This window comes from Neopelma chrysocephalum, unplaced genomic scaffold (assembly GCF_003984885.1).
Source record: "Neopelma chrysocephalum unplaced genomic scaffold, ASM398488v2 Primary Assembly neopelma1_258, whole genome shotgun sequence".
Taxonomy (NCBI): Eukaryota; Metazoa; Chordata; class Aves; order Passeriformes; family Pipridae; genus Neopelma; species Neopelma chrysocephalum.
Window position 1 is genome coordinate 769 of NW_020897920.1, and position 15,875 is coordinate 16,643.

General features: G+C 64.0%; 2 protein-coding genes across 3 annotated transcripts; both read right to left on the reverse strand.

Moving 5' to 3' along the window:
* Positions 1 to 331: 331 nt before the first annotated feature.
* On the reverse strand, positions 332 to 3,616 carry GHDC (GH3 domain containing). The gene is made up of 8 exons (XM_027704177.1): positions 3,292 to 3,616; positions 3,076 to 3,206; positions 2,409 to 2,985; positions 1,973 to 2,156; positions 1,813 to 1,884; positions 1,565 to 1,698; positions 1,344 to 1,432; positions 332 to 1,228 (listed from the first exon to the last, which is right to left on the reverse strand). The coding sequence occupies exons 1-8, from the start codon at positions 3,503 to 3,505 to the stop codon at positions 1,028 to 1,030; spliced, it is 1,602 nt and encodes a 533-aa protein (XP_027559978.1). The 5' UTR covers positions 3,506 to 3,616; the 3' UTR covers positions 332 to 1,027.
* Positions 3,617 to 4,025: 409 nt separating this feature from the next.
* LOC113977775 (signal transducer and activator of transcription 5B) lies at positions 4,026 to 12,994 on the reverse strand. Of its 2 annotated transcripts, XM_027704175.1 has the most exons (19): positions 12,180 to 12,994; positions 9,685 to 9,822; positions 9,412 to 9,568; positions 9,242 to 9,331; positions 8,889 to 9,063; positions 8,684 to 8,814; positions 8,443 to 8,594; positions 8,216 to 8,371; positions 7,950 to 8,129; positions 7,728 to 7,815; positions 7,506 to 7,628; positions 7,273 to 7,365; positions 6,898 to 7,104; positions 6,607 to 6,701; positions 6,410 to 6,540; positions 5,551 to 5,721; positions 5,303 to 5,354; positions 4,960 to 5,067; positions 4,026 to 4,891 (listed from the first exon to the last, which is right to left on the reverse strand). In XM_027704175.1, the coding sequence occupies exons 2-19, from the start codon at positions 9,810 to 9,812 to the stop codon at positions 4,765 to 4,767; spliced, it is 2,364 nt and encodes a 787-aa protein (XP_027559976.1). In that variant the 5' UTR covers positions 9,813 to 9,822; positions 12,180 to 12,994; the 3' UTR covers positions 4,026 to 4,764. The 2 variants fall into 2 exon arrangements, with proteins under 2 accessions (XP_027559976.1, XP_027559977.1); XM_027704176.1 differs by lacking the exon at positions 12,180 to 12,994 and having other exon boundaries at positions 5,566 to 5,721; positions 9,685 to 12,101.
* Between the last annotated feature and the right edge of the window lie 2,881 nt (positions 12,995 to 15,875).

Here is a 15,875-nt window from a genome sequence, read left to right on the forward strand (position 1 = left end):
CCCGGTTATCCCTGGCGGGGGTCTCGGCTGTGCCGGGGGATGCTTTGCTTTGTGTAAACCTTGTCCAAGACATCATCCCCTGCCCAAGGCCCAGCAGTCACCCAGCAGCAGCTGCGGCACAGCAGGTGCCCCACATGCCCTCACCAGCCCTTAAAATAACCCATAACAAACGGGTGGGGAAAGGACCAGTCCCTCCCAATGATACATGTGTGCCTCAAAGGCACAAAGAACCCATCGCCTCCAGAGCCCAGCCAGCCACTGAGCCGGTTAAATATTCATGACTGCCCCTTCCCCAGGACCCCCAAGAATGACAGTGACTCCTCGGTCCCCAGAGCAGTCAGATTGCTCGAGCAATCTCTTTAATGAGGATTAAAAATAATGGTATAAAAAATCAATCCCAGAGCACGGCCCTTTATTTATTTTTTAAGAGATAATCCTCCTTTACTTTGCTTCTGTTTTTAAAACATTAAAAGCATCCGTTGCTGGAGCTTATTCTTTCCTAAACCAGTGGATGTGCACTAGAGCCTGGCTGGGGCTGCTCCATGGCACCTGCCACCACCAGCCACCTGTGCCTTGCCCAGTGTCCCTGCCAGGGGACGAAATGCCACAGGGCCCCAGTGCTCAGTGCGGTGATGAGCCAAGGCTCTGCTGCTCCTCCTGCTCCTGCACAGGTTTCTGTTGTGCCCTCTGCCTCGGACATGGGCTGTGACAGCTGAGGTGTCCCTCAGGAAAGGCACAGGCACCCGTTTCACTGTGGCTGAGGGCACTCTAAGGCACTGAGCAAGCAGATCCGGTGGCTGCAGGACCCCACTGCCCCATGACACTCCCAAGTGTCCACTCCATCCCTGCAGCAGCACTGAGCAGGGAACGGAGGCTTGGTCAAGCTCAGTCTCCATCCACTCCACTCAGCCAAACCCGGGGAGCTGGGCACCCTCACCCCCACACCTCCCGCACCAGGGACATGGCCCCGCTCCCTCCTGGAGGGTGCACACCAAGGGTGGGTGGGCTGTGGGACCCCTGGGCTGCCCTAGGAGATGACAGAGCCCTGAATGAGCTGCAGCAGCCGCTCCTCCCGCAGGACCCTGGGCATGGGCACAGGGGAGCCCAGTGCCTCCCGTAGCCGGGTGAAGGCTCCAGCCCTCACCAGGTGCAGGCGCAGGGGCCCAATGCTGCCCTTGAAGCGGAAAGACTTGTAGACAGGGAAATCCTCTTGGAGACACTGGTCCAGCTGCAAAGAGAGGGCAGCAGACTGTGCTGGTCCCACACCATTGCCCCGGTGCCCCTCAGCTACCCCTCCCAGAGGCTGCCAGGCCACCCTGGAGCAGAGCCCACGGTCCCCTCACCTTGTAGCGCTGCCCTTCCGACAGGTCCCGCAGGCCCTGCAGCTCCACGAACACCTCGTAGTGGGGGGCACAGGGCCCAGAAGAGTCGCCTGGAGCAGCACCATGAGCATGTTTAGAGCCGCCCACAGCCCCCAGCCCAGCTGGGCCCCGGAGGGTCAGCAGAGCCCCAGGCAGTGCCAGCCATGCTTTTAGGGGGACTCGGGCAGCTCAAGGGGACTCACCCAGCAGGCTACTCTCCACACAGACATAGTCAATCAGGCGAGCACCCGGCCACATGCCCAAGGCACGGCACAGGGTCTGGCAGAACCGCTCCTCAGGGATGCTCTCACCCCGTACACTCAGCGTCTGGCTCTCCCTGCAGTGCACAGGGATGGGGTGAGTCACTGCCACCCTCCTGCCCAGACCCTGCCTGCTACAGGGCCCCCCCACAGCTCCCCGAGGTGAGGGGCAGGCGTTGGGGTATCCTCACCTCCGCACAGGTTCCACCACGGGACACTGCTTGTGGAAACCAGCCACCCTCAGCACCTCCCCAGCACAGCACCTGCGTGGGCAGAGCAGTGTGAGGGAGAGCTGGGTGTGTGGGGCTGGAGCGAGTGGTCCCCCAGGACCATGCAGCAGGGAGGAAGCACCTGTACTCTCCTGGCTGGGCTGTCACAACCAGCCCATACTCGCGTCCCTCCCAGAGCTCATCCAACAGCATCGTCCGTGGCTCCTCCTCTGCAGGGCAGGGCAGGAACTCGAAGAAAGCCCACTCAGGGCACAGCAGGAATTGGGGCATTGGCTCTTCTGGCCACAGGTTCACACCAAGCAGGGCTGGGCAGAGTCAGTGTGTGTCAGTGTGAGCCCTCAGACCCTCTGTCCTTGCCCACACAGCATCACTCAGTCCAAGGGGGAATTTTTTGCTGGTGCCAGCACAGCGCTGGTTTTGGGGAGCAGGAAGGGGATGTAGCACAGAGATGCACCGGTGTCTGCTGGGGCAGGGGGATCTGTGCTGCCATACACCAGCGGTTCCCTGCATGCACCCAGGGCAGACTGTGGGGACACCCCGGCGTGGGGGACACTCACCTCCCACTGCCTGGTAGAAGGGGCAGTAGATGGGCAGCCCCTGGCAGTCAGCCTGGAGGAGGGCGTCGCAGTAGAGTCGCTCTGTGCTGTGTGCTGACCCCACCACCACCACCTCCAGCTGTGGCCACAGGCGCCGCACGATGCCCTCGAAGCCACGGGCACACTCAGCGCGGAGCTCTGCCGCCCGGGCAGGGTCGGGGCTCAGCAGTGCCTGCAGCTGGCTCCGCACCTCCTCAGGCAGCCCGGCCTGGGGGCTCAGCCTGCCCAGCGCCAGCTCCTGGGCCAGCCGGGGCCACTCGTCACGCAGGGCTGCCAGCGCGTCCCGCAGCTCGGCTGCCAGCCCGGCCTCCAGCACATGCAGCCCCCGCTGCCGCAGGGCGAAAAGCAGCTGCACTCGCAGGGCGGTGGCCCGCGAGGGCAGGGCACCCGCCGGGGCAGGGGTGCAGTACAGGGTGGGCAGCGGCCACCCCGCCGGGGCGCGGGGGCAGCCGGGGGTCCAGTGCAGCAGGGCCGTGCCCCGGCGGCTCAGCGCCCGCGGGAAGGCGGCACCGAGCGCATCCAGGTAGAGCAGAGACCCCTGCGGGGGAGGACGGGGTCAGGAGGGCAGACCCTGCAGAGGTCAGACCCCACGAGGGTCCGCGCCCACCCCACCCGCTGCCCCCCATACCTGCAGCGCGGGGTCGGTGTCCCAGCAGCTGCGGAGCAGAGCCCAGGGGAGCGGCGGGGAAACCGGAGCCGTCGGCGCTCGGTCCCGGCAGCGCTGCCCCAGGGGATGCCGCTCCCGTAACTCCTCGGAGCCTGCCGGAGAGAGACACGAGGTGAGGGGGGGGCAACCCCGGGACCTCCCCCCATCCCGCCCTCCGCGCCGCCGCCCCGCGCTCACCGCCGGCCGGGCCGGGGCCGGTGCCCTGCAACCGCCGCAGCCGCCGCTCCTGGCTCAGCCGCACGTCGGTGCTCAGCGCCTCCAGCCGCCGCCGGTACCGGCCCCCGGCGCGGCGCAGCGCGGAGCGAACCAGGCGGTGCCGCAGCGCGGGGACAGCCACGGCCACCGCCACGGCCACCGCCGCCGCGACCGCCACCGCTAGCGCCGGCAGCATCCCGGGTAGCGACCGCCGCCCTCGACCAGGGACCCGACCCCGGACCTTCCTCGCCCCCCGGCTATTCCGCCTCCGGCAGGAATGACGGAGAATTACCGCGCCCGGCACCGCCCCCCCCGCCCCCCCGCTCTACTTTTATTTTCATTTTCAACTTTCCACAGCACCCCCGGACCCCCCCGCCCGGCGGGCTGAACCAGCACCCTCTGCTTCCCCATCAAGAGGAAGTTCCTTCTTTAGAAAAACAGGGCAATTGGTCCGGTTTGCTTCACTTTTTGCCTGGAAAAACGGCTCCATCCCCATCCCATCCCCTGCTCTCCAGGGCACCCCCCCGGCCCCGGCAGTCCTCTGGATCCGTCCTGCATGTGCCAGGGGAGGCCCGATCCCCCTGCCCTCGGAGACAGGGACCTCAAACGCTGGGCCCGGTCCCAGCATCCACCCGGTGCACCAGCTGGAAATGGAGAGCACAGCAGCCCCCTGGAGGGACCTGCCTCTGCCCGAAGACACACTTGGAACCCAGAGCTTTTGTGTTATAAAAATATTCCGTGCTTTATTTACTCTGTGGTAGAAAAATAACATGGCCAGGACCCCAGAGCTTCCCGCCCCGGCAAGGGGAGAGGTGGGGGGCAGAGGGCTCTGCTCCTCCAAACCCCCTGCCCACCCGACTGCCCTCGCTGGGTGCCCTTGCACCCTGCCACCCTCGTGCTGCAGCGGCTCTGGAGGGGACGCTGAGGCCGGAGGGGCTCCTGCATCCTTGGGGGCCAGAGGAGGAGATGAGGTTCGGGAGGGGACCCCGCCACTGTGGAGCAGAGTGCAGCACTGGCCAGGGGGAGCCCCGGCCAAACCCCCGCTCCGCCCCATGCCCCCAACAGACCCCTGGGAACAGAGCCGCGGGGGAGAACAAGAAGGCGACACGTACATTCTTAGTGACGACTGCGAAAGCAAACCTGAGGCCGGGCTCCCAGCCCCTGCCCCAGCAGCCCCGCGGGGGGAGCAGGGGGCTGCGGGGCTGGTGCTGGCGGAAGCGGAAAGCCGAAGCTGGGCCTCTTAAAAGGAACATACAGGAAAACCATGCGACAAATCCGCTGCCGTTTATACAAGGGCATAAACACCAAAGAGCCGGACGCCAGCCTGTGTTTCAGGGCAGCACGGAGCAAATCCTGGGGGCAGAGCCCACCCGCCGCCCCCCCAGCACAGAGACACAAACACAGCACAGTCCCCGCAGCGCCAGGGCCAGTGGCGAGGGACCAGGTGCCTGCCCGTCACGACTGGGCGTGAGGGATCCACTGACTGTCCACGGGGCGCCGCAGCAGCTCCTCCACGTGCCTCGCCACATCCATCGTGTCATCCAGGTCGAAATCACCCTCAGGGTCCAGCACGGGGTCGGGGCTGCAAGAGGCAGGGGGTGAGGAGGGGACCGGCTGCAGCAGGATGGGAGCAGGGGATGTGATACCTACTTCTGGGTGTACATGTTGTAATGGGGCTGGGAGCAGACGGCAGGCGAGGGCGCCTGGTCCATGTAGGTGGCCCCTCCAGGGGTAGAATCGCTTGATGGATTGACAAACCTGTGGGGACGGGTCTCATGAGTGCTGGCACAGGACAGGATGGGCACCCCAGGGGTGAAGTCACGCTCTGGAAATTTTCACCCCCTCTAAACAGTGTCTCCCAAGGCTCAGCACCGATGTGGCCATTGGCAGCTGAGCTCCACAGTGCCCTGGGCTGCTGGTCACCCCTGCCAGCTCGACAGGGGAAATCCCATGGGACCCACTGCCCAGGGTTTGCCTTTGGGGTCAGACTTACTCTGGCACCACTTGCTTGATCTGTGGCTTCACGTATCCATCCACGGCTTTAGCTAGAGGGAAGGAGACAGCGCTGAGGCCCCAGGATCCTGCTCATGCTGCGAGCCTGTGGCAGTGCTGGGGGCTTCAGCTGCAGAGCCCCTGTGGGGCCAGTGCAAGCCCCGGGGTGGGGGATGCTGTGAGCCCCAGCTCCACGCCAGCTGGATGCACAAAGGAGGGGACACACATGGGGTGAAGGGACAGCGCTACCTGGCGTGGACTCACAGAGAACCGGCGTGTAGTACTTGGAGAACACCTCATCCTTGGGCCGGTCGGGGAACACGTAAATGAGGTAACTGAGGTCCCCAAGGCGGTCGGCCAGGGAGCGGATGGAGAAGTCCCTGGTGGTGAAAGGCATCAGGTTCCAGAACATCCTCTCAGCTGCAAGACAAGAACAAGGACCATGGTGATGTCCAGAGCCAGTGGTGGCTCCTGGCCCTGCTCTGGACACAGGCTGTGAGGTCACATCGAGCAGCAAACAGCACGTCCCACGCTGCATCCCTCCCCTGGCGACAGCTGAGGACAAAGCACGTGTCGCCAGAAAATGGGATAAGGCAGGAGGCACAGTGAACCCAAGGCAGGTCTGGCCTCATCCAGACACACAGGGGGTGAGTTCCCTGGCCACAGGGGCTCTGTGGGGTTCTGCAGTGCTCCTCAGCCACACGACCCTCTGAAGGACGCTCTCATGGAGAACAGCAACAAGCAGACTCCTGCACGGGGTCAGGCCACCCCTTCAAACCCCTGCACTGGGGAGTACCACAGAGTCACTGCATTTCCTGCAGCCCACATCAGTCCCCAGGGCTGGGTCAAAGGGTTCAGCTCAGTCACTCCTCCCTGCTCTCGCCAGTGCTTGGGCCCAGTGTTGCCATGGCTGCAGTGACTGAGGGCAACGCTGCTCCCCACAGGGCAGCTGAGGCATCCCATGGGCTCTTGCACTCGCCCCTTTCCCAAGGAAAGCTCTAGCGTGCCCACCATGGCACTGCCAGTACCCCACGAGTATGAGACAGCCAAGCCCAAGGTGGGGGCCAGGGACACTGTCTGGGGGTGCCAGCACCCGGCACACACTCACAGGAATCAAACTTCCAGGCGATGGTGATGCCACCAATCTCTGAGTCGCTGAAGCGCAGGAGGAAAGTCCCGTCGGGCTTGTTGATGAGCAGGTCGTGTGCCTGCTGCTTGTTGACGAAGCCCAGGATGGCCCTAGGCAGAGCGGGGCGTCAGGGCAGGGGGCTTGGGCCAGGCAGCACGGGACAGGGCGGCTCTTACCCGTCATTCCAGTGCGGCTTCAGATGCTTCTTCAGCACCTCCATGACCCCGTCAAACCACTGCCAGAAGGTGTAATTCCTCCCAGGCAGGTTTTCCTGTTGAAATCCCCAGAAAATGAGCATTCCTGCCACCAGCCTCAGAGCCGCTGTTACACAATACAGCCACTGGATGCAGCAGCAAAGACTCAGGGATCCGGACTGTGGGACTCCCAAGTGGACATGCCCCATACAGCCCCCAGCACAAGCACTGGGGGCACTCCACAGCTCCCCGCACAGACTCCAGGCTGCTCACCCGGTTGAACTGGGACCAGGACACCGTGGTGCTGCTGTAGTCCTCCAGGTGGGAGCTGGTGCTGTTGAACAGCTTCTGTGCCAGGAACACCAGATTCTCCTTGGTCAGCCCACGGCTGCTCTGCACCTCTGCCTTGAATTTCATGTTGAGCGCCTCGCAGAGCTGCGGCCACTGCACCTTGTCAGGCACGGCGAAGGGCACGCGGCCCTGGGGGCAGAGAGAGAGGTCAGCACCAAGCTCTGCCTGCTGCCCCTGGGCATGTCCCACCAGAAGGCTGAGCCCGACTCCTGGAGCCCTCCAGGAGGCTGAGCCCAACTCCCACAGCCCCCTGGGGCGAACAGGGCCTGTCCTGCCCCCCATGGCACTGGCACTCACGGGCTCGGCAAAGGCATTGTCCCAGAGCACAGTGGCCGTGGCGTTGTTGTCCTGGCTCCCGTGCACGATCACTACCACGGGCAGGGACAGCGTCTGCCAGGAGGAAGGAGACCACAATGGGCTGTGGGGCACCACAGGAGCATTGCCTGTGGGCACCCTATGGCCCCACACTGTGGGCATGGTGTCTGTGGCTCACCAAGGGCCTACAGAGGGGACATGGCTGGCGGCTTTACCTTCACCTGGAAGACCAGCTCATTGCCACCAACACTGAACTGCGACTCGAAGAGGATGGTGAACTTCTCTTCAGTCACTGACTCGGCCCCACGGCGATCCGAGCGCTTGATTCGCTTCAGGGACTGCAGGGACACGAGGGGTGAGCACAGGGGAACAGATGGGGACACCAGGGTGAACACAGGGGGACGTGAGGGCACACGAGGGGAGGCGGGGGCACTCACCATGTTGCGAAAGTGGGCACTGAGCGTTCCAGTGGCCTGGTGATACTCCATCACACAGCAGTTGTTAAGGATCTCCCCACTGCTCTCACTGCCACCAGAATGCAGGGGTCAGGGGACCACCAGGGCTGGGAGCCATCTGAGGTGCAGGCCCCCCCACGCCGTGCTCCCCACTGCCTTGGCAGCCTCAGCCCCCCACTACACCCCCCCAGCCCCCGGCATTACTTGCGGGTGCTCTCGTTCTTCAGCAGGGCCTTGGCTTGCTGCTCACTGATGATGGTGGCCTTTACCTGGGGGGGGTTCATGTGCACGTTCAGCTTCCCCCCCACCAGGAGCCGCACGGTGGCTGCGAACTTGGTCTGTGTCTTCAACACCTGGGGGGGCTGCTTCTCGATGATGAAGGTGCTGGGGGGGGCAGGAGGATCAGGGGGGGTGGGCAGAGCAGGGCCAACCCCACCTACTACCGCACTCCACCCAGACCCCACCAGTACCTGGTGACCAGGGCAGAGATGATGTCGGTGATGGTGCCGTTCAGCTCTGACAGCATCTCCTCCACTGGGCCCGGGATCGGCAGCTGCTGGCACAGGTGCTCGGCCCGGCGGATCTGCTGCCGGTTCTGCCAGATGATCTCCGCCAGCTTCTCGCACCTGAGGGGAGCAGGGCTCAGCACGCGCTGCAGCTCAGCACCCCCTCCCGCCCTGCCCCACCGGGCACCCACCAGGTCTGCAGCACGTCCAGGGTGCCCTCGGGTGGGCCCCCGTTCCCCGCCAGCTGCTGCCGACGCTTCCACTGGATCAGCTCATCATCCAGGATGGTTGTTTGCTGCTTCCGCAGCAGCTGCAGCGTCTTCTGGTGCTTCTCAGCCAGGTCCTGCGAGGTGGGATGGTGTCACGGGGCACAGAGACAGCATCACAGGAAGCAGAGGACAGCATCACGGGGGACCGGGTGGCATCACTCACCACGCGGTACTGCTGTAGTGTCTGGGCCTCCCGGTGCAGCCAGGCCTCCAGCGACGCCTTCTTCTGTTGCAGTGTCGTCTCCCGTGACATGCGCTCCTGGGGGCCCAGCTGAGAGAGCTGGGAGAACTGGGCTGGGGGACAGGTCACAGCATTAGGGCCAGCCCTGCCAGTGCCCCGGCCCCGCACCCCTCAGCCCCCCACCCACCTTGAAGGCGCATGTTCTCCTGGTACTGGATGATGAAGTACTCCTGTGTCTGCTGCAGCTTTTTGAGCTCGTTCTCCGAGTCCTGTGTGATGAGCCGCAGCTCCTCGAAGGTCTGGTTGATCTGCAGGTGCTTCTGGGACATGGCATCCACCAGGGAGCCAGCGGGCGAGGGGCTCTGTGCAGGGCACGGGGCGTGCTTAGCATGGCGAGGGGACCCTCCCTGTTTCCTTGGGTGCTGGGGGCACCCAGAGCACCCCCTGCCTCGGGGCTGCTCCCCTCATCATGCTGGAGCCCCTGAGCATTCTCCCAGCCCTGTGGGACCCTCTCCCTCACCCCTCCTGGCTCCCACTCACATTGTTGGCCTCCCGCACCAGCCGCTGCTCGTGGTAGAGGATGTGCCGGATGCAGCGCACCAGCTCCATGGGGCACCGGTCATACGTGTTCTGTAGGAGAGCACAGCCTCAGCCAGGCACAGGGCAGGGAACCCTCAGTCTCACACCCCCATCCACAGCCCCCCACTTGCCTGCAGCTGTGTGGCGTAGTGCCCCAGCTTGATCTTCAGCAGGAAGCCATCCTCGCCCACTTGGTGGTCTGCCTTCTTCTGCAACTCCTGGATCAGCCCCTCCAGCAGCTGTGTTGCCTTCACATTCTCCTGGGGGTTGTCGAGGTCGATGGAGTCCCTACGCATGGAGCAGAGAGCATCAGGGCAGCCCATTGGTGGGGGGCACCTACTGGCACCCCTGGGGCAGCTGCTGCCAAGCCCAGCACCCCCCTGGGGACAGGACCCCCAACTTACCATGCCTGGCTCTCGATCCACTGTGACAGGTAGTGCCGCACCTCGATCGGGAAGTGCTGCCCGTAGAGTGCCTGCATCTGCCGCAGGGCTTCGCCCTGGAGCTGCTGGGCCTGGATCCACACCGCCATGGCTCAGCACCTGCGGGAGATGGGCTGTCAGGGCACCCGTGGCAGACAGGCTGTGCCGAGTCCAGCCCCAGCTGTCCCCACACCCTTTGCAGGAGCTTCCGTGTTCTCCTTTGCAGGAGCCTCTGGAGTCTCCGGTGCTGCCAGCGCCGTCTCCAGTGGCTGAAAGAAGGGGTGTGCGGGGGCAGGGGACCCTGGCTCTGAGTCACCCCCTCTTTTCTAGGAAGAACCCTGGGGGTGCCCGGGGCCAGGGACGCGCCTCTGCACGGCCTCTCCACATGGTTCTCATTTCCCCTCACTGTGCCACGGGATCGCAGCCATCGCTGGCCACGCAAATGAGGAAACGGGGCTGAGGGGAGGGAGGGCTGGCCAGAAATCCAGGGTGACGCAAAGCAGAGGCCCCCCCCCCGTGCTCGCCCTGCTCCTGCCCACACCCTGGCAGTGCTGATGGGCAGAAGCAGTCCCGGCCCCAAGGGACCACGTGGCACCACAGACCCCGATAGGTCCCTGGTCCCAGGGCCACTGCATGACCTATGTCCTGGTGGAGACGCACAAAGCTTCTCAAAGCAGTTTTGGGGCGGCTCTGGCTCCATGCAGGAGCACTGCCAGATTCCACCCACCACTCAGCCTCGGCTCCCATCGGGCAGCCAGGGATGGGACAGTGGAGACAGCACCTCTACTAAAACCTAGTGCATCCCCTGGGCAGTCACACCTGCGGCTGAGTGTTTGAGGGTAATGCAATGGTGCTCAAGCCCCCCCCCAGATGAGGAGGCAGCAGTAAACAGCATTTAGATACACTCACACCCAAACCGCCTGGGATCTGGCACCACACAGAGGGGCTGGGCAGAGGTGCAAGGCCTTGTGCCACGTCCCAAGGCCGAGTGATCATCACAGGTGGTCACTGCACTGGCTGGTGACAAGCAGAAGGACTGAGCCAGTGGGGGCTGTGCCTCCCCAGCTCCCCAAAGCACTTTGTTCAGCCTCAGAAATACCCCGTGGCCCACATGGCTCCAGAAGAGCCAGTGAGGTCTCCCAGTCAGGGGCAGGCGCTGCAGGACAGAGGCAGCGGGTCCGAGAGGAGCAGCCACGGCTGGAGCCCCTGAGCCCAGCACACCCACCCCTGAGCAGGAAGAGGAACAATAACCCAGAGTTGGCTAAAAATGAATTTTTCCCCTATAAAATGGGAGGAACGTTTCCACATTCACAGAAATCACCAAGCTGGAAATGCTGCTGGCAAGGAGGAGCCTGGGGAGGCATAAGAACGCCAGCAAGGAGGAAAGGAAAAGTGGGATGGCCAATAGCAGGACAAGCTGCTGTTGGAAATTGAGGACGCTTGATAAGGGGCAGCGGTGGCAGGGCCAGGAACAGCCATGGCCGTGACGGTGCCATCACGACACAAAAAAATGAAGTCCCCAGCACTGCAAGGACATCTGCATGGACACAGAGCAAACAGATGCTGCCCTGCCTGTCGAGAAAATGGTGATCTCTTCCCATTTTGTGGTGACAAAACACTTCCTACTCCACTCCAGTGTGTTGTTAAGCAACGAGTCTCCAGCTGGTCTGTGGTGAGCCAGCAGGCACTGTGCTCGGCTGGCGCCAGCCTGGGAGCAGGGGCACCAGCATCACATCTGCCTCTACAAGGGAGCACGCAGCCACCAATGGTGGCACCGCTCACCTGGTGTGTGCCCCAAAACACCACTCGTGCCAGGCTTGGGCACAGCCTCCATGGCCACTGTCAATGCAGCAGTGGACATTTCTGCAGGCACCTCATTTTGGTTTCCTGTGTCTCACCTGTGGACTGACAAACCAAACCTCCCCGTGGGCTGCAGGGTGCCCTGAGCGCCCCAGCACAAGCCACCAGTGCTCCCTGCCATGAGCAGACAAGGCTTTTGGCCCCGAGACCCAGCAAGGCTGAGGCAGCAGCTCAGTTTTAGCATGAGCTGCAGCACCATGGTCCCACTGCACAGCCAGAGCCACCACTGCCAGCTTTTCCAGGCAGCCCTGCCTTCTGTGCCCAGCTGCTGCTCGCAGCCACTGCCTTGGCTTGGACTATGCCGAGCACCACTCTCCAGCACCACATTCTCCAGTGGCACCGCTGGGCTGCCCAAAGGGTGGGAGGCCAAGGATGGATTCACCCCTGTGCCCAGAGACTGGTATTCAACCACCTCAGTGCCAGCACCCAGCCCACCAGCCCCGGCGCTTTCCGTGGCTCCGGTACCGCAGCAGGGCCACTGCAGCCTCAAGCGCTGCCACGGGTCAGCTGCGCTGCAGCCGCCAGCCCCACGCGCACTCCAACAACTGCAACAGGCAGATAATTGTAGTGGTTTAGGCTACTTTGCATTTACTCGCTGGCAGCGAGCTGGAACCCACCCGTCACTGCAGCTCGGTTAACCAGCAGCACTCGACAAGCCACAGCAACGCGCTCACCGGAGACTTATCGCCTGCGAAGAGGCACAGGCAGCAGCTTCCCGGGGTAGGAGCAGGGCTGAGGATAGGGACCCCAGTGCCATGGGGAGGGACCCCAGCACCACAGGGACCGTGCAGAGGAAGGAAGATGCCAGCAGTCATTGCTTCTGCCTCTGACAGCCCCACTCCCCGCTGCCGGTGGGGAGGCACTGCCAAACCCGATGTAAAATCCATGAAACCCACCCAAAAGGGGCTCTCAGAGGGCCGGAGACAGCACTGGGGAAGAGGATGGTGGGGGAGGCTGGCAGCACCGCTGGGGCTGGGGACAGCCAGGGGACTGATGTGACTACAGCGGGGAAGGGTTGCAACCACAGTGACAGCAGGCTGGCGCCAGCAACAAGTCCCAAGCTGCAAGAGAGCCGGAGTACATCCGTGGGCAGACAAAAGGAGGGAAATGCCTCATGGGGTGAGGCCGGCAGTGGCACTTTCTCACGTGCCATGGGCACGGCAAAACCCAGACACGGGCAGCAGTCACCCTGGGGCTGGGGCACGCTCCGCACGGGATGCTCCTTGCAATCAGCCACGGGATGCTCCCTGCACACAGACATCCCGAGGACCTTTCCGAGGGCAGGACACCCCTGCCATGGTGCTGGCACGGCCCTCGACAGCAGCCCCTTGCCCAGTCCTGTGCCCCGCAGGACCAGGCAGGGGCCCAGGGCCACGCAAAGCCCTGGGGGGGACCACAGCGAAAGGCTCCGGCTGTAACCCCCCACCCCACTCCCGCGCCGGACACACGCAGCCCCTCCGCCGCGGCGGCTCCCGCACTGCCCTTGGCCCGTCGATCTCTCGGCCCGGGGGTCTCCGGAGCGGTGTCCTGCCCTGGCAGGGGCCCGGCGCTGGGCTCCGGCGGCGGCGGCCCTGCGCCCGCTGCGCCTCCCGCCGCAGTAAACACGGACACGTGGTTTCTCGGCACCTCCGGGAGCCCGCGATCGCTTCCAGGTCAGAGCCGGCCCCGCTCGCGGCCGCAGGGCCGGACCCGCATCCCCCGGGGGGGGCTCCGGGGCTGCCCCAGCCAGCGCTGCCCCTGCCCGCGGCAGGCCCGGCGGGAGGGTCTCTTGCAGCCCCCGAGGTGGGCGGCCACAAGCAAGGTCCCTCCAGGGCAGCATCCAGCCCCCAGCCAGGCCCGGGGGACGGTGGGGACGGCACCCGAGAGCGGCCGCTCCGCACACGCGAGGGCTCTGGTTCTGCCAACACAGGCACCCACCCCTCCACCCACCCCGGCCTCCTGCCCACCCCGGCTCGCTCCAGGGACCCTCTGGAGCCTGGTGCGGGGTGCCCCGTCCTGCAGCCGCACTCACCCGCGGTCAGGCCCCGCTCTGCCCCACGCGCCCCTCCGGTGTCCGAACCCGGGGCAGCCCGGCCGCGGCTCCAGGCTGGTGCTGCCGGCACAGCCGGGCTCCCGGGAGGCCGTTTCGCTGGCTGCGCGCTACAGGAAGGAGCGGAGAGCAGCTATTTCCTTCCAAAATGTCAGCTGCCTGCGCAGGGCAGCCTGCCTTGGGCTGCTGGCAGCCACCTCTGCCACGGCTGCCTGTGGGGTGCCGGCTGGGGAGCAGGGTGTGCTACCCTCCTGCTCGGCCCCACACACCTCCCTGGTGCCAGAGTGGGCACAGCCTCTGTCCCCAGCGTACTGGCGGTGCTGACCCCCATGAGCCCCCATCACTGGCCAGCAGCCAGGGATGGGACGCCAGGGACCAGTGCAGGAACTCGGCATGGGGGGAGACAGGACTCACTCACCTGCACCCCCCACTCTGCTCACACCCCCATAGCACATGGCATCGGGGTAGAGCCTGCACCGGGAACACCCAGGTGCTGGTGAGCAGCCCCCAGACCCAGGCCCTGCTCACAGCTGCAGCCAGGGCTGGGGGCACCGGGGCACAGCAGAGTCAGCACGGAGGGCCCAGGGCTGCTCGCATGTTTTACACCGGCCTGTGGTTTCCAGCTCTGGCTGGGAGGCAGCAGCCGGCACGGGAGCGAGCTCCTTCTAGAAGCTCTGTGCTTTGATGGGGTTTGTTTGTCTCCCACAGAAAGTGGTAGCAGCCGACGGCTTCACCCCGGCGGCATCGGGGAGGAGGCAGCTGAGTGCCCCAGCCCACGCTGGAAACCTCTGGGGCCAGGCACTGTGGGGCTCATGAAGGAGGTAATGCTGACTCTGTGAACAAAATGTGCCACCCTAGGACAGAGGCAATGGGTTCCACAGCCAGTGGGCAGAGCCAGGACTAGTAGCACCAGGACCAGCTGGGTGTCCCAGCAACTCTGGGAACCAAAAATGGAAAATTCGAACTGTTACAGGAACAAGGAAACCTCACATGTGACCTGATGCTGCCCAGGGGGGACACCAGCCCCTCACAGGCAGAGGTGCCCCAGCTAGGGACAGGCATCTCAGGGATCAGGAACAGGGGCTGCCAACAGCTCTGCCCAGGGGCTGTGCCTGCCTGCCAGCACTTGCCATCCTTGGGAAAGGTTTTTCTCCTCTCTTCGGATTTCCTCTTCCAACCACAGAAGCCTAGAAACCTGGTCAAACCAAAACCACCAAAATACCGAACAAAATCCCAGCAAAATCCTTTGAATCCAAGGGCTGGGACTGTGAAAGAAAACCACCCTGGTGCACCAAGAGCTGCCCCGGGGCAGCCACAGCCAGATACAGGTGCTGTCCTGGCAGTAGTGGGATTCCCCCAGACACTGAGGATGTAGCAGGACCAGCACTGGTGGGCAGGACACACCGTGCAGCCACAATGGCAGAGCCCAGCACCCAACCAGCCCCATGAGCTGCATGGAGCCTGCAGCACATTTGCCATGGGGAGCCCAGTCCCTGCCAGCATCGGTGCTGCCCCTGCCATAAACCCCCAGACAGGATTAGAGAGGCCGGGCAGAGCTTTAAGTATTCCTGGCTCCCCGGGGCCAAGCAGCCAAATTAACCGGGTGCGGCACTTCTGGGCTGGCACAGCAGGGCTGGCACAGCTGGCTCTGACGTCTTGGGGCTTCCCTCAGGCTTGGTGGAGGAATCCTGGGGCAGGCACACGGCCACTGCCCACCTACAGCATCCCTGCTCAGGCAGGCTCTGGCCCTTGCCTGGGAGGGAACATGCCAGGGAACTCAAAGAAGGGATTTTCCCTCCACACTAATAATGACCCACCCCAAGCCTCTGTAACATCACGCTGAGGGCGCAGCCCCAGGGTCCCACGGGTCCTGCACCAGCCCCCAGCATTGAGGCCACGTCCAGCACAGCCCCTGGCTCAGTGATAATCCGTGCTCAGACCTGCACCAGCCCAGGAGGGATGGGCTGGGAGAAGGACCTGAGGATTAAGCTCATTTCAGCATCGAATTAGTCCTGATTGGGGTCTGGAGACACAATTTCATTTTCTCTGCCATGCTTCAGTGAGCGCACACAATGGCACTAATCCAGCCACAGCCAGGCTGGATTTTCTGTGCAGGACCCAGGTGGGTTGGGGGTGATGTGGGCAGTGCAGGCACCAAGTGTGCTGCTCCAGCCACCTCTGATTGATACCATGCTCCTGCTCCCCGCGGGCCTGGGGACATGGGGCAGGAGCCTCCTCACCACTGGCACAGCCATCCTGCAGGGCCAGCCCAGCCAGCATGGCA

Bases quoted from the DNA above. Each gene is read 5' to 3' on its own strand.
- GHDC (XM_027704177.1), bottom strand. From the start codon at position 3,505: ATGCTGCCGGCGCTAGCGGTGGCGGTCGCGGCGGCGGTGGCCGTGGCG. The intron at 1,885-1,972 runs GTGCTTCCTCCC...CTGCCCACGCAG, and splicing joins GCCCAGCCAGGAGAGTACAG to GTGCTGTGCTGGGGAGGTGC. The intron at 1,699-1,812 runs GTGAGGATACCC...TGTGCACTGCAG, and splicing joins GTGGTGGAACCTGTGCGGAG to GGAGAGCCAGACGCTGAGTG.
- LOC113977775 (XM_027704175.1), bottom strand. From the start codon at position 9,812: ATGGCGGTGTGGATCCAGGCCCAGCAGCTCCAGGGCGAAGCCCTGCGG. The intron at 7,629-7,727 runs GTGAGTGCCCCC...GTGTCCCTGCAG, and splicing joins GTGCCCACTTTCGCAACATG to TCCCTGAAGCGAATCAAGCG. The intron at 5,068-5,302 runs GTAAGTCTGACC...CCGTCCCCACAG, and splicing joins ATCAAGCAAGTGGTGCCAGA to GTTTGTCAATCCATCAAGCG.